Here is a 16,552-nt window from a genome sequence, read left to right on the forward strand (position 1 = left end):
TACAACAATCTGTCAGAAATCTCTGTTTAATAGCAATCTGGAATCAAGCAATTTTTCTGGTATTTCTCTCTCAAATCTTTGGGTGCTGATCTATACCCATAGAACATCAAAACTGACCTTCAAGTCACTTTGCAATTTAGAACGACTTTATATCTGGATGTCTGGATTCATCATAACAGCATGCTGTTCAAAGTGTCCTGCATTAAAGCTGTATCAGTGATTGAGAAAAGCAATGCAAAATATCATTTTTTTCTAATTTTAGTACAGGAAGGAATTGGAATGCCAGCAGTGAAATTGGCAATTCTAAAAATAAATAATATTGGTCTGTCTGGGCTACCAAATATTATATAAAATTGCTAAAATTTTATTTACACTGTTCCAAGAATTGGAATATATCTGAAACTTAACCACAATTTTCTGTTTCTATTAAATTTCCAGTGCCCTACAGGAGCTAACTATAAAATTAAAGTTAATAACTGCAATGTAGCTACAACTAGAAGCTAATGACTGAAAGCTGCCATCATGTAAATAAAATTTAATGACACACAACATGCAAAAAAAAACTAGCAATGAGCACATTGCACACCCTGTGACACCTTTACATCTCTAAAAGAAATGGCACTGTGAGTCTTTCCAACTTTAATCACAGTGGAGTACTCTAAATTTAGTTGTACCAGAACTGGCTAATCTCTACAGGATTACAAGGTCATGGTCAAAAATGTACTACCAGGGACTCACTTCTCTAATCTGTATTTCAGATAGCCCATAGTCATGGGCCCCACCCCTCCATCTCACTTTTTTTTAAAATATACTGTTATCACCTCTATTCTTTCAGTTCACATAAAAGGTCTTGACCCAAAACGTCAACAGTCCAATTCCTTCCACACTAGCTGAGCTTCCCTTGCAGTTGTTATTTTTGTCCAGAATCCAGCATCTGCAGTTTCTAAACTATCTTCACACTAAACTTAATAGGATTGGTCTGCACTTTGCTCATTAGTGTACAATAATTTGGATTTCAAGGAATTGTGAATATGTTGCTTTTTTTTCCATTGCTTTGATCATTTGGGTTTGTTCCTGGCTTTCCTTGGAAATCTATTTTAAGTCTAATGGAATCTTTCATGCACTCAAGCTCTTTAAGTATGTCAATATCTGGTCTTCAATTGTGTTAGAACAATATCCCAAGACCATATTTAACTGTAAGAGAATGAGCAGTATCCTTCCAAAACTTGGCTGCCTTTAAAAATTCATCAGCTATGTCTGCTCCAAGATGGAATGCAGGTTATATTTTAACCAACAGGTATACACCACAGTGCCAGGTTCAATGCAGATAACGCAGACTTCTGTCAAAGCTGCATCATTACCAAACACTTCCTTCAATCTTTCTTGCGCCTTATCATCAACAATGTTCCCAGTGAAGGGGAGTTCATTGGGAAACCATTAAATCCACATCAGTTCCAGTGCACAAACAATGTCACTCTAACCTCAGTTACTGAACTGCAAAATTTGTATATTTATATATTTGGATGCTAAATTATAACCCAAGTTGGTCACAGGTAAACAAATAATTGAGCTTTACACTAAAAGAAGGCCTTCTACTGATAATAAAGGTGCATGAGCAGACCCTGGAAGATGTGGACAATTTTCAATATCTCAGAAACCACCTCTCAACAAAAACTAGACTTTAAAAGATTAAAATTACCATTGTCTTTAGCCATCCAAAGGGGAAAAAAGGTGTTAATTTCAAGGCCTCAAACAAGGTCTGCTGGGCAACAGTTATCCCCTGTACACCTCTGAAACGGGACTATGATAATACTGTTCATACTACGGTAACTTAATACTGCTGGTAAAAAGCTAATCAACTTTGGAACTTTGTTTTATACAATTTAGTTTGAGTTTTAAAAAGTCAGACTTGAATTACACCTTATTCAAGGCAATAGTTTTCAGTTTTCCCTCTTTCTAATATCTATTGCAGTTTTTCTAAATAATTCATAGTAGAATCAAAAACTAGCTATCAGATGTTTGAGCTATATACTGGCACCCCGACCCCCAAGTCCAAAGAAGGAATGCTTCAAACTATTGGTCTCCTTCTTCCTAAGTGATGGACATTCATTCCTTGATCAGCGACAGCCAATCAGATTTTAGAAATTACACATAACCACATATCTAAAACTCTTAAAGAAGAACTTCAAGTGTGCTGAAATAAAATCCAAAGTATGGGTGACTTTCATACCTGAAGTTGATGGGAGCCATCAGCTAAATTATCTTCCCTTCGGCGTGCTTCTTCTAACAGTTGGGCATTTTTTTTCTTTTCCACTTGTTCTTTATGCTTTAGGTTGGCCAGTTTCTTGCTTTGTTCCTTCATCTGCCTGCAATAGTAGTTTTAAATAATATGAAATGAGATGTTAAAGCACATGTACTTAAATCAGTACCTCCTGCAGCAGAGCACTAGATTCTAAGGTACTCTAATACAACTAAAATTTCTATAATTTGAAAAGAATGCAACAGTTAAGATAGCAATTGAATGTAAAGTTAGTGTAACAGAGCACTTTATTAATTCATCAACCATACCCTGTTCAATTTGAACATATATGAAACTTGTGAATGTGAATCACATAGAAACACAAAGATGTTCAGTAGATCCAATTCCAATTTAAACAAAAATGTAATAATTTCTTCAACATAACAATTTTGAGTCTGGATCATATTATAATTAAATGCAGCCGTTTTCAATTCAAACTTTACTGCTTGCAGGTCCTGAAAATCAGTGGGTTACCAACAAATCAGTAGCAACAATACAATTACAGACTAAATAATTTTTTTCTCATGAAGGCCAACTAGGAACCTTATAGAATATCACAGGAGAAGGTCACTGGAGTTTTGTGCCTATGCTGACTTTTTGTAAGTCCTATCCAATTAGGACAACTTCACTGCTCTTTTCCCATGGTTAAAAAAAATCCTTTCAAGTACACCTGAACTGCTTTTCAGTTACTATTAAATTTATTTCCAACTCCCTTTTAGGTAGTTTATCCCAAAGCATAATAACCCTTGAGATTTTTTTTAAACTCTTATTATTTATAGTTCTTCTTTAATTACCTTTTGAGCTCTCAAAAAAACAATTCCCATTCTACTGGAAAAAGCTTCAACTTAAGTCATTCATGATATTAAATATTTTAAACTGTTTAATTTCTCAGATCAATAAAAACATTAATTACATTAAAGCATTTTTAGTCTCTGATTAATTTGAATCCCTTTCCCTAGTACCGTCTGAGTAAATCTCTACTGCATTCCTTCGAAGGACATTCATACTTCACAAACCATGGTGCCAAAATATCAGTTTTTCTATTTCCCAAAGAATGGCTCACAATAGGAAAGGGATCCTTCATTGAGCCAAAGTGAAAAATATGGACAATAATTTTCTGCACTGTGGCAGGCAAAGACTTAGCACATGATGTTAACACATTTTGTATCATTGCTGACAGAGCCATTTAAAGTTTCAAACTTCCTTTTAGAATATTTACTGTTGACAAATATACAAGAGGGATTAGCACTTCTGTGTTTAAACTATTCCACAATATTTTTGTATGCATTCATGACTGCAAAATGATTTTTAATATGATGAGCCAATGTTGCTTTGCCTTTTTTGGCACTCAACATGTGACAACTGGCTGAACTATGCCTGACTTAGCCAGGAGCACGAGTATGGTAATTGGTCCCTTGAATTTGTTCTATCATTCAAAAGGGTCACAGTTGATCCAATCTAGATGAATACATAATTTTCTCCATTCTCTCCCTATACCCCAGATGTTGTTCTGATGGTACCAATCTTGAACATAATATATTTTTCCCTCTACAGATCTGTTGGGTAGAAATTTCCAAAGAATCTTGACTCTCTGAAAGAAGAAATTTCTTCTCGTCACTCTCTTTAATGGGTGACGTCTTATTCTAAAACTACACTCTCCAGTTTAGATAGTCCCACTAGGGAAAACATACTATCTATTCAATCAATGCCATCAGAATTTTACACATTCCAATACAATTGTCTCTTGTTCTTTCCAAACTGTTCACCAGTCCTCACACAAATACATCCAGGAATCAATCCAGGTAACCTTCTCTCCACTTGCCTCCAATATAAATAAATACTTCTTGAAATATTGTGGCCGAAGCTATAGAAGGTACTCCAGATGTGACCTTCCTTACTTCAAGTCCCTTTGAAGTGCAACATTTTGTCTTGTTCCATTTAAACAATAATAGGATTTAACATTCTTCTTCCCACATCACATTCCATCTGCCAACTTCTTGCCCACTCACGTATATTACTTTCTAGGCTGCAATACAGTTGGCTCATTCATCTAAATCTTGTAAATAGCTGATACTCTGGAACTGATCCATGAGAAGCTCCACTGGTTATTGATTGCCAACGTGAAAATGGCCCATTTATCATAACTCTGTTTTCTGTTTATTAACTATTCCACTAGCTATGTCAGTTCCTAACACATCTTCTCTCATCTTGTACAGTAAAATGTGAAACCTTAAAGGTTTATTGGAATCCAAAATAACTACATCAACTGATTTATCTTTATCCATCTGGTTTGCTACATCCTTAGAACTTTGTAAATTTGTCAGCTATAGTTTCCTTTTCATGAAATTCTCTCTGTTTGATTACCTTATGATTTTCTTATTGTCTGATTTTAACTTCTTAATAATGGATTCAAGGATCTTCCCAAATGACAGGTAAAGCCTGCAGTCTTCCACTTACATAATAATGGCTACATTTTAAGTTTTCCACTGATCTGGGAGCACTACAAAATAGAAGGAATATTGGTAGATTACAACCAATACAACCACAACAGCAACCTATTTATGGCTCTGGAATACAGGTCATCCAGCTGGTTTAACAGATTCAATGGAATGAATTGTCTAATTCTGCTTCTAAATCTTAGGTTCTTATCTGCAATGTTATATTGTTTGTGTCATAAAACTTCAATGTTTAAAACTATTTATAATATTCATAAATGTTAAAGGAAGCATTAAAATTGTTAACAATATTTATGCAAATAGCCTTTCATAAAGAAAACTCCATGATCTACACTAGTGAGTCACTAAATCATTCCAACTACAGATTAAGATATTTCAAAGGTGCTCCTCCTGTATATTGTGGAGAATCTCTGCAATTAGGCAAGTCTACACTGGAATCCATGAGCACCATTAAAGTACAATAGTAGAACTGTCACCCAACAGCTGCTGAGTTCCATGTTCATCTATATACATGAAAACATTCTGAATGCTGGTACATGATGGAAATTGGCAGCAGTGATGAACAAAACTGATTCGGACTTAGGTTTATTTATCACATGTATATCAAAACCCATAGCAATATGTGTCACCTGCATTAACAACCAATATACCCCAAGATGTACTGGGGAAACCCGCAAGTGTCACCACATATTCTGGTACCAACATATTATAACCACAATGCATGTTTGCATTCAGAGACTAGTATTAGACAATCCAAATCTCTTTATTAGGACTTCCCTCCTGAAGTAACAAGTTCACAATTATGTATATAACACAGCATCTACCAAGTTTTTGTCCGTTCATTTAATTTGTAGCCTTGAAGCCTCCCTGCATTCTTTGCTTCTCAGACATCAGACACCTTCACTCGGCCTGTAGATTCTGTGGGTTGATTAAGGATTTCTACAAGGAGAGGTCCTCATGAGCCTTCTAGGGTTTGCAGTAGAGGGGCTAACTTTCTTTTAAAATTACAAAATAATGGAGAGTAAAAGGAGGTTTGTAATTTTGCTCAAAGCTCTGGCCAGATACATCAATCTTGGCAAATTTATAGAAAAACAGTTTTCCAGATGTTATTTTAAAGAAAAGATGCACACATTTAAAAGTGATGAAAAAAAATTCTATTTCTCAAAAGATTAGATGCCCAACAACAGACATTTGCCTCACCATGGTTAGATTGAAAGTGCACATGTAGTTATAAATATGACTTTATCCCTGGTGCCTGATGTAACCGATTTTGTTGACAATTCTCAAGAGATTCCACGTGGTCTCATCCCTGCTCTTATTTTACTCACTTCTAAAGTGTCAAGCTGTCTTCTGCTACATGAGGATGCAGACATGATTAGTTCCCACGATATTGGCAAACTAGACTGGTGATAAATTCAGAATTACTTTGAATTATCTTAACCTGAAGCTGAAACATAAGATATGTCTATTTCATGATTTGGTGGTTCACTAATGTAGATTAAAGATTTTTCTTTATGAAACGCTAAACTTTGATACATCAATCCTGCCAGTAAGTCAGAAATTAATTAACCTTGGAAGATCTGCAAGAGGTGCACTGTAATTTCTTGTATTTGCCATTGTAAATGTTCAAATATTGGTATCAGCATTTTGACCATGTTTGGAAAATCTCCACTAAAACACAACACCCACAGTTCAACATACTCCATACACGATACTGTTCCTGGAATTTAAAACAATACAGTGGATCATGGAACAGCTTGGTTCAATTATGTGATTAAGTCACCATATTTTTACGTTCATCTTCTCACTGACAGCTGGCTTTGCTATGTGTACTATACCAGGAACTTAAACTGTCAGAGGTGACGATGGCATTTCACAAAAAACGTATTTTGAGAAAGTAAATACAAGGACCAAGTGAATATAGGCAATTAATGGCATTGAATATTTGTGATCATGAAAGAAAACTAAAGCTGATCTATTTATCCAGTGTAAGCAAAAAGGCCAGTTTTCTTCCATGGCTTTTCTGCTAAAAATTTATTTTGTATTGGTGAGGTAGACTAGTCCTAATAGTATGAAGGTTTTCATTAAACTTTTGAATATAATAGTAAAACTGTCCAATTATCAAACATTAAAAGTTTGATATTATCTTTTCAAATTCAAACTGTAAAATATTTCTCTAGTTAACCAGAAATATTCGTAAGCACATCATGTGCTGTGTTAATATCTACATTCAATAGCAGTAAAGCTCAGCATGCTTAGTGGTACCAAACTACCTGATTAACCAGACTATTAAATGTTATTCAAATTAAAACACTAACATACTTTCTATTACCTTACTTCTTAAGATAACACACGGTCATGTTTTAAGTTTTCCGGTGGGTACATTGAGTTTAAGTGTGCAGGAAAGAAAACTCACTAAGTTTCAAAAGTGCATGATAATGGGGTTTGGGCAAGTTCCAAGGGAAAGCAGGCAACAATTTATCTGATGAGTTTTAGGAAGAGGGTGAGGGAGTGGGGTAGACTGCGACCCAGTTAGTTTAAAGGAAGTACGGAAACCATGACCCTCATACATTAAAGGAAGCTCTGAAACTGAGACCCTGGTAAGTTAAGAGAGATCAAGTGCATCAGAGCTTTATTGTAAGCATATTATGAAAGAATTGAAAAGATATGATCCAGACCATTGCTTGCTCTCTATCCTGTCAAGAGAAGATTGTTAAAATTCAATTCCTAAACATGGGCTATGACAATACTGTTTATACTAAGCCACGTTATGGCTGTAAAAGATTTAGAATTATGTAATCAACCTGTGAATGAAGATGAAACCACTATTTGAAGTCACTCCAAAAGATAAAACCTCCAAAAATGTAGCACTGCACTGGGCAACTCATCAAAGACAAAAACAGAGCATTTTTTAAATTCCCGATTCAGCCATGACAGCGTAGACAAAGACAATATTTAAACATTATTTCAAGTTCAGTTATCATTCAACCATACATGAATATCCATAAATCCAGCCAAACGAAACATCACTCCGCCAGGGCCGAGGTGCAAAACATGTACCAACAGTCATACACAATACAAGGCACATATACGATAGCAGTAAACATACAATTACACACCAAAAAAAGTGTGTAAGTGTGTGCGTGTGTCAAGCTTATGGCACAAGGCCGAGTCCTTGCTACAACTGCACAGCTCCCTGTCTCGCCATTAAACCAGACTTGCAGTATTTTACATTACCAATATCCAGTCTTGTAATCACAAGAAAAACATCCAAGACAAACACTCGCTGTTAAAATACACACCGTCTTCGCGCACTGACTCCAATGCCTTTCTGTTAGAGGCAGCAACATGGTCTGCATTGTCCAGCTCCTCTACCAATGAGCAACTTGCTGTTGGTGCAGACCAGCAGTACCTGAAGTTCTCAATGTCCAGCACTGCTTTGTGATGGTAAAAAATATATTTAAAACAGACAAAAACAGCTTTGGCTGGCCCTGAAGACGCCCCTGCATCCGAGCGCACCACCATCTCACCAAAAGGAAGAGGGAAATAGCTCCAATTTTTTTACCAATCATTACAATACGAAACATTGTGGAGTTTTTGAATGTTGAGTAATTTCTATTGGGAGAACCCTCAAGCCATTGGCTTAGTTATTTTTCTCTCTCAATTAGCAGAACCTCACGTGCTGGGCGCATCCAACAAACAAGAATTTCACAATTTATTTATGCTCCATGTTTGTATTTTCACTAATTTCTCCCATTAATCCCTCAACTGGATGACCTCTCAACTTCTCTCCTTGGCAAAACTGACCTCCCCCACATAGACATTTCCTTTGTCTAAAGACAAACTGGATTTCTCTCTTTCCTAGTTCTCCCAAAGAGTCTTCAACTCATTTCTTTATTCACAGGTTTTTACCTGATTTGTTGAATATTTTGATTTTTTTTGTTTTTCCCTTTCTTGCTATTCTCTCAATTCTTGGCACTGCTTTCTTCCTAGTTCAATGTCTTTTTGGTCTCTTCACAAATTTCTTGGACTTTCATTCTAATCTGGGGATTCATACACAAGAAGTGTAGTTGTTACAAGAAGTGTAGTTGTTTCAAGAATTGATTTTAAAACAGCACCAAGTTAGTTCAAAACTTATGATTGAGTAGTTATCATTCATTTCAATTCTGCTCATTTCTGATTCCTCTGTGACTAAAACTGGTCAAAGTTTGTAGAAGCACACATATTTTGAACTTATTTCTAGTTTCGAACATTGAAAACTACCACAACTTAGGCTACGTCCACACTAAACCAGATAAATCCGTAACCGAAGCTTTTTCTCTTCGTTTTGACCCTCCATCCACACTGAACAGGCGTTTTCCTCCTTCGAAAATGCAGATTTTCTAAAACACCCTCCAGAGTGCATAAGTTTGAAAACGCCGATTGTGCAGAGCAGTGTGGACAGGGTAAACAGATATTTTTTAAAACGCTGTCATGACGTGCCGGAACAGATTGCGGCAGTGCGGCATTTCATTGTTTTCTTGAACGCAACCCCCCACACAACCTAACAATTTTAGAACGGACGGCAACGAGACTGAAGCCAGAAGAGTGAGAAATGTACTCACCAAATACTTTGACCCATAGCTTAATGAATAAATAAGTATACTCACTTTGCCCTGTTTTCTGTCCTTGCTTGCATGAAGGTGGTTTACCTATTTATGCAAGTACTTCTCTGACAATAGATGTGTAACAGCCTAATGTAACATTGTACAGGAATACAAGGTAACACTGATGCAGACATGTTTTATACATTTAACAAGGTGTTTTATTAATGCAACAGAGTTAGTCAGTTTTTCCAATGTTCGTCATCAGCCAGGTCATACTGTCCGTGAACTCCGTCAGTTGCCTCCATACGCTCCAGTATTTGTTTTTTTTTTAGTTTTAAGTCCTCCTGCGCGAGAACCAACAGCAATTCCTTTTAAGTTTTTCTAGTCTGTAACTGGGCAAACGTGCACCAAGTATACCATTTCCTCTTTGCTTGTTTTCTGTGTGTCCTGCACATGCCCAGTAGGAGGAGATTCGCCCAAATATCCATTCTAACGTGGACAGAGATATTTTGAAAAATGCCTGGTGTGGAAGCCTATTGTTTTTGCGCGAAACCAGGGTTTTCAAAATTATCCGTTCTAGTGTGGACGTAGCCTAAGTCACAAATTACTCCAAGTCACAAATTATCCTGACTTAGCCATTTCTACATTGTCAATGGGGTCAGGAGCTAGAAGTCCCTCACCAATAGCATTATTGAAACACCCTCATCTGAGGACCACAGTGTTTAAGATGGCTCACCCAGGCTAGTGACAATAGATCATAAATACTGGCCCACCAGTAATACCAATATCTGAAAAAATGAAAAAAAAAATTGAAAATGCTAATCTCTCATTCATCTATTAATAGTATTTACAGAATTGAATTCTTGCAATTCAGAAGAGTGAGGAAAAAATGGATGTTGTTAAAACAAAAAGTTACTTACTGCTCCAAAAAATAATTGCTGTAAAGCATTACAGACATTTTCTAAAAGTCTGCTTCTTTAAATATTTAAAACTGCTGGTATTAACAAACAGCACTTTATTTTTAATAATACTAAAAAAACAATGAGTTTCAGTTTCTAGTTAATGAAAAAAACATTATTTGACTATTTTTACCTACTTCATGATCAGATATTTTCAAGTATCTAGGAAAACCATCCAAAGGAAGAAAGTATGCAGTGTTCAAGAAAGTTCTGACCCACATTCAGAAATACTGATTTTATTAACTGTAATTATAAAAATTATTGTTCTATCATATTTGTAGACTTAAACAATAAGTATTCCCTTGGCAGGCTATTGTAGCACTGTAGTTAAATTACTAGATTAGCAGCTGGAGTTCTGGATCACTAATCTACAGTGATAAGTTTGGATGTTATGATGGCAGCTGGGGAATTTAAATTCAAGGTGTTAAATAGATCTGGAATTAAGACTTAAAACCATGAAACTATTGCATTATTGAATAAACTCATCTATTGAAAAAATATTCTTCAGAGAAGCAAATTTGGCCTCTTACTCTGTCTAATGTATGACTCCAAAATCATCATTGTGGTCAACTCTTGAACTGCTCCTTTGATTGGGAGTAATTTGCGATGGCAGCAAATGCCAGTATTCCCAAGAATATCCACACCTGTGAGCCAGCAGTTTACCCTATAACAACATTTCTGTGTCCCCACAAAATAGTGGTATGATCGCTTCTCCTTTGTCATCATTATCTTAGGTAGTCCCTCAGAACTGAGAATGACGTACTTCCACTCCAATTTTGCAGGTTCTGAGATGTCAATGTGGACTGCAGACTCTGCCACAGATGTAGCATATAATTGCTCAGAAGGTAGAAAGATATGTTATTTGTGAAGTGGTCCACTCTTTCTGCTGCTGATTCAGGATGTGTGTTCCTAACACATAGCTCTTGAGACACTCAATACTCCATCTCCAATTTGAACAGTAATGGGCCAAGGATTCCCAGGAGTCAGTTGCATTTCTGCCAAGGACACTTTATGCATTTTTTTATTATTTTCCGCCATCTGCATGGTAATCTCTTCCCACAACAGAACGCAGAATAGTGATGTATGCAAATGATGTAGCAAGCCCAACATAGCTGACTGCGTGGGTCCCTTTGGAATGACCTCCATTAACACTGATGGAACCAATAACATCAAGTATGTTTAGTAAATGTTTTGAATTAGAATATATTCTATTAATTGACAGAACAGTACAGCTGGAAAACATCTTTGAAGGATCTGCAAGACAGACATTCGTCAATACTGAATTATTATATAGACTTGTTAAACATGATTTCATTGCTCAAAGATGTACTTGCCTTGCTTATATATACTTTATTAAATCCAGCTGTTGGACCAAGGATTGTAACTTTTGTTTTACAGAATGCCAAAACTGAACATTGTCATTTTTTTAAAATCGCCTTTCAAACTTACTGTATTATGAGGTGATTCATGACATTATTCTTATCAATAAAGGTCATACAGTAGCATATTATTTACAAATCAGTAAAACAATTAGAAAACAAAAAAAAAGAAATATTTAAAGTTAGCAGTGTTTGTTGACAATCACAAATATAATTTTGTATCCTTCTTTTCCATATCTGTAATATTAGCTTCCAACATGAAGAACCTTATCAAATACCTTATAGAAGTCGACACAAACAATATCCAGTACACTATCCTCATCAATTACCTTTGTCATCAACTCAAAAAACTCAACTAAGTTTGTCAAATATGACCCATTCCATATGCTATATCCATATGCATCATTGACAATGTAGTTGTGCTGCAAATACAACAGCTGTTTTTCAGCTTCATCAATCCTGACTTTCGGTGTTGTTTGTGTGGTGTTTTCTAAGTTCTCTCTGTGCCTACATGGATTTTGACTTGGTGCTCTGCTTTCCTCCCACATCCTAAAGACAAACTGGTTGCAAGATTAACTGGTGGGAGAATCATGCAGGAAGTCGGGGAATGGTATTGATGGGACTGCTCCAATAGACTACATAAACTTGATTGACAAAATGGCCTTTTTATATTGTGTAATATATTGTATATCAGCTCTTCCTAAGATATGTATTATATATGTGTATTGTATACAATACACAAGATATTGTATATGCATTGGAAGCAGCCATAAGTCATTAAGTAAACAGCAGTTAACAGCAGCCACATTTCTGGAAGAAGAAACTTTCCAGGATATCAGCTTTACCTTCTGCTTTCATCTTAATCTGAATCATTCCAATAGCAGAAAAATAGTCAGTCATTGTATATCATGACCATACTAACATATTTAATCACAAAAAATGAGTAAAACATCGATTGTTGAAACTGAACCTTCAAGATAGATGGTATTTTAGTTTCAATTTTAAGAGCATGCAGTTTTCCTTCAAGAAATGAGCACAGAAGACAGACACTTACCAAAACAGCTTTCTGGTAACAATCAACATAGTTTCATTTGCAGCCAAGTAATGAGAAGCTGGATAATGAAGTAGATTCCACTGGCAATATCGTTCAATGCAAGATAAGTGTTTCCCACTGAACTTATGCTTTATCAATTGTAGTTTCCCCTTCATTGGAGAAATGCATTCCTTTAAGTGCTTCTGCCATGTCAACATTCTGATCACCAAACCAAGAAAAGCTTGAGAAGCTGCATCATCAGGTTTGTTAAGGGCATCAAGCATTAACACTAATAATTTCGTGTCTCTACCTTCTTGGAAGTTTGCATAGATTCAACACATCACCAAGCACTCTGATAAACTTCCATAGATGCCCAGTGGAGAGTATCGTAACTGGTTGCATCACAGCTTGGTATGGAAAAGGCTACAGAAAGTGGTCCATCATCAAGGACCACCCACCCCCGTCCTGGCCATGCTCTCTTCTAGCTAATGCCATTGGATAGGAAATACAGAAGCCTTAGGTCCCATACCGCCAGGTTCAGGAACAGTTATAGCCCTTCAACCATTAGGCTCCTGAACCTGCATGGATAGCTTCATTCACTACTACAGACTTACTTCCAAGGACTCTTTACAACTCATGTTTTCATTATTTTTATTTGTGCAGTTTATCTTCTTTTGCATTTGGTATTTGTCACTCTGTCTACTAATGTAGTTTTTTGTAAGATTCTACTCTATTTCTTTTTTCTCTTAAATGAGTGTAAGAAAATGAATCTTAAAGTAGTATATGGTAACATACAGTATATGTACTTTGATATAAATTTACTTTGAACTTTAATTGTATTGCAAAAGAATTTCAATATTTGTTCTTTGTTATTTTTGTTTTTAAGAATGTAGGCATTATGAAGAAGGCAATTTTCAACCTGCTCTGAACTACCATTAAAGTATTGTTGAACCCGGTTCCCAAATCATTGTACTCTTGCTGAAAATGGCTGTCCCATATTATGGACTAACAAAGAAAAAGTGATATTTTTCCAAGCTAAGATAGTGTGAAATTTGGAGGTGCTGATGTTCCTATGTATTTGCTGCCTTGAACATCTTGGTAGTTGAGATGATGAGCTTAGGAGATGCTCCAAGAGTAGACTTGATCAGTCATTGTAACGCACTTTGTGAACTTTGCATGCTGCGATGATGGAATATTTAGGTTTATGAATGTGGTACTTATCAAGCAGCCTCCTTTATTCTCATTCTATCAAATATCACCAGTGCTGTTGGAGCTGCATTCATTCAGGCAAGTGAAAAATATTCTATCACTATCTTACCATGCCTTGTAAATGATGGAAAAGGGCTATAGTTTCAGAATGGGAGCCTTTTGTCACAGGATGCCTATCTTTTAACCTACTCCTGCACCCAGAGCATTTGTGGTATTGATCAATAGTGACTACCCAGGACTCTGTGGGAGCGAGGGGGAAACGTGTGGCAGGGTGAAATAAACAGTGGTGGTGTCCATACTTGCCATGGGCAGGTTTTATGATTTCTCTTATTGCAGACAGCCATTGCCTGGAATCTCTGTGAGACAAGTATCTTCAATCACCAGTATCTTCCTTTCGCAAGGTCTACCTACAGCATTGGAGTGTTTTCCTTTAGATACCATGGACATCAGTTTTACTGGGACTCCCTGATATGATAATTAATCAAATACTGCCTTAATGTCACGGGTGGTTATTTTCACCTCATATCCGGAATTCAGCTCTGTGGTCGACATTTGCAGCCAAATGCTCCTGGTACCACTCAAAAGAGGATCGGTGAGCAGGTTACTGGCAAGTAGCTGTTGCTTGGTAGTATTGTGGACAACACCTTCTATCAACACATTGATGACATAAGAGTTGACTGCCTAGGCTGAATTTGTCCTTTTTACAGGACATGTCTAGGCAATTTTCCACAACATCTTGGTGATGCCAGAGTTGTAATTTTGTTAAAGCTTGATTAAGGTCAATCTAGTTCATTAGAAATGAGCACAACTGCAAGCAGTTGCATGGCTTTCGTTCTCGAATGTGGCTGTTTGCCATATTTTGGTGCTTTATCTGGGTTTTAAATTACTGTGTGAGCCAAAAATAATATACATTTGCTTTCAAAGAAGTAACCTCAACTCTGGGATAGCTTACTGCATTATATAATCCATTACAATGGTGAAAAGTTCTAAAGATCACAAAGTTGTGGAAGAACCAAATTTTCTTTGTTATTTACATCAATACACTTAAAATGCTACTCCTCACAGATATAGAGCAAAGTCTGTCAGGTTTGAACAAAAATTCACTCTTCAGATGTTTTCAGTGGCTTCATGTGCAAATTTTTGAACTATATCATTAATCATTCATGTTCTGTTGAGATCTTACTAAATTGATTTCAAAATTATTTTGTACTGAATATACACAAAAGTTCTTGAAAATTGTAGAATTGCTCTCCTCACAAAGATGATTAACTTTTTTACAATCTCCTCCCACCACTCTCCAAATCAATAATTGCTAATTTCCTTACTTCGTTTTTTTTTTAAAAAAAGAGTACAAGATTATTGAAAGCATCAAAAATAAAGGGTCTTTAATACCTGACATGGGATAATATCTAGTCTTCCTTCCAGAGCAGGGCTCCGAACCTGAGGTCCATGAATTCCTTGCTTAATGGTATTGGTTCATGGCATAAAAAAGATTGGGATCCCCTATTCTAGAGCAAGCATATTTTTTCTATGGCAACAAAACTATATTCCATACAGCATTCCACACTTCAGGTTTTAATTTATCAAAACATTCTATAATTGCACACTGAAGAGCTATCAGCCTCCTATCACCTCTAGAATTCAGCTCTTTGATCCAGATCTGGAACTGAATACTTCTGCCAATTAAATCGAGTGGACATTCTGTTATATGTGGATAAGGCTTGCCTGGGCAATTCCATCAACTCTCCATCAACCTCAAATTCCAGCATTTATCACCCTATGTACCATTCTTAGTGAAGAGCAGTAGTCATGTTTCCAAATACCGCGGATGATGGTTAAGCAGCTGCTTATTTGGGACTACTCTTAAAGAACAAAAACAAATTGAAAAAAATAGGCAGGATTCCCTTCCTTTATTTGGGATACTATGCTACTTAATTGGGGAAGAAGATGGTCAGTTATGTGCTGGTCTTATGTTATCTATTGGGGCAATTTGAATCGACAGGCACTGATTCAAAAAGTAGTGATATTTGTTAATTTTGTTTTCATTATTTTGACTTTAAAAATTTTATGAGACGCATGCCAAGATGTCACCTACTGGACTAAATTAAAAGCTACCCATATAACACCCTTCATCATCAGCTGCTAGGGATAACTGGAGTGTCAAAATCTATAATTGCACGCTTGATGCACCAGCAAGATGAACAACGATAAGAATAAACACTACACGAGGGACATTTCAAAAATGAAAGAGTGAAGGTAAGGATCTAGACATTGAAGAGGTCTTTAATCAATGGTTTTCCATTGTAACTGGACAAGGTGTGCACGTCAGTGAACCAATGTTAAAACAAAAGTTCGAGGAGTTTGTGAAGAAGCTAGGTCACAATGATTTTAAAGCAAGGTTGTCTCAATGAAAATCCAGACACCACATTAAATTCAAGAACACATAAGACAAAAAAGGTAGTGCTGATGCTGCAAGTACTGAAACATGGAAACCTAAAACTCTTCGATTTGCTTCAAAAATTTTGTGCAATCAATGTCTACAGTGCCAATGAAGCAGGTCCTTTTTATTTCTAATCATACTATGCCAGGCAGTTCCCTTTGCTACAAATGAACATGATCAGGTTCAAAGCA

General features: G+C 36.3%; 1 protein-coding gene across 11 annotated transcripts in view; it reads right to left on the bottom strand.

The window, feature by feature from the left end:
- Positions 1-16,552, bottom strand: part of LOC140202653 (ELKS/Rab6-interacting/CAST family member 1-like) — a 754,922-nt gene that overhangs the window by 566,557 nt on the left and 171,813 nt on the right. For all 11 annotated transcript variants that reach the window (XR_011887141.1, XM_072267763.1, XM_072267762.1 and 8 more), the window contains one exon: positions 2,231-2,366. Coding sequence is in view for 10 of the 11 variants with exons in the window: in XM_072267763.1 (XP_072123864.1) it covers positions 2,231-2,366 (136 nt within the window). In the remaining variant the exon portion in view is untranslated. The remainder of the gene's footprint in view (positions 1-2,230; positions 2,367-16,552) is intronic.

The sequence above is a fragment of the Mobula birostris genome, chromosome 9, assembly GCF_030028105.1.
Source record: "Mobula birostris isolate sMobBir1 chromosome 9, sMobBir1.hap1, whole genome shotgun sequence".
NCBI lineage: Eukaryota > Metazoa > Chordata > Chondrichthyes > Myliobatiformes > Myliobatidae > Mobula > Mobula birostris.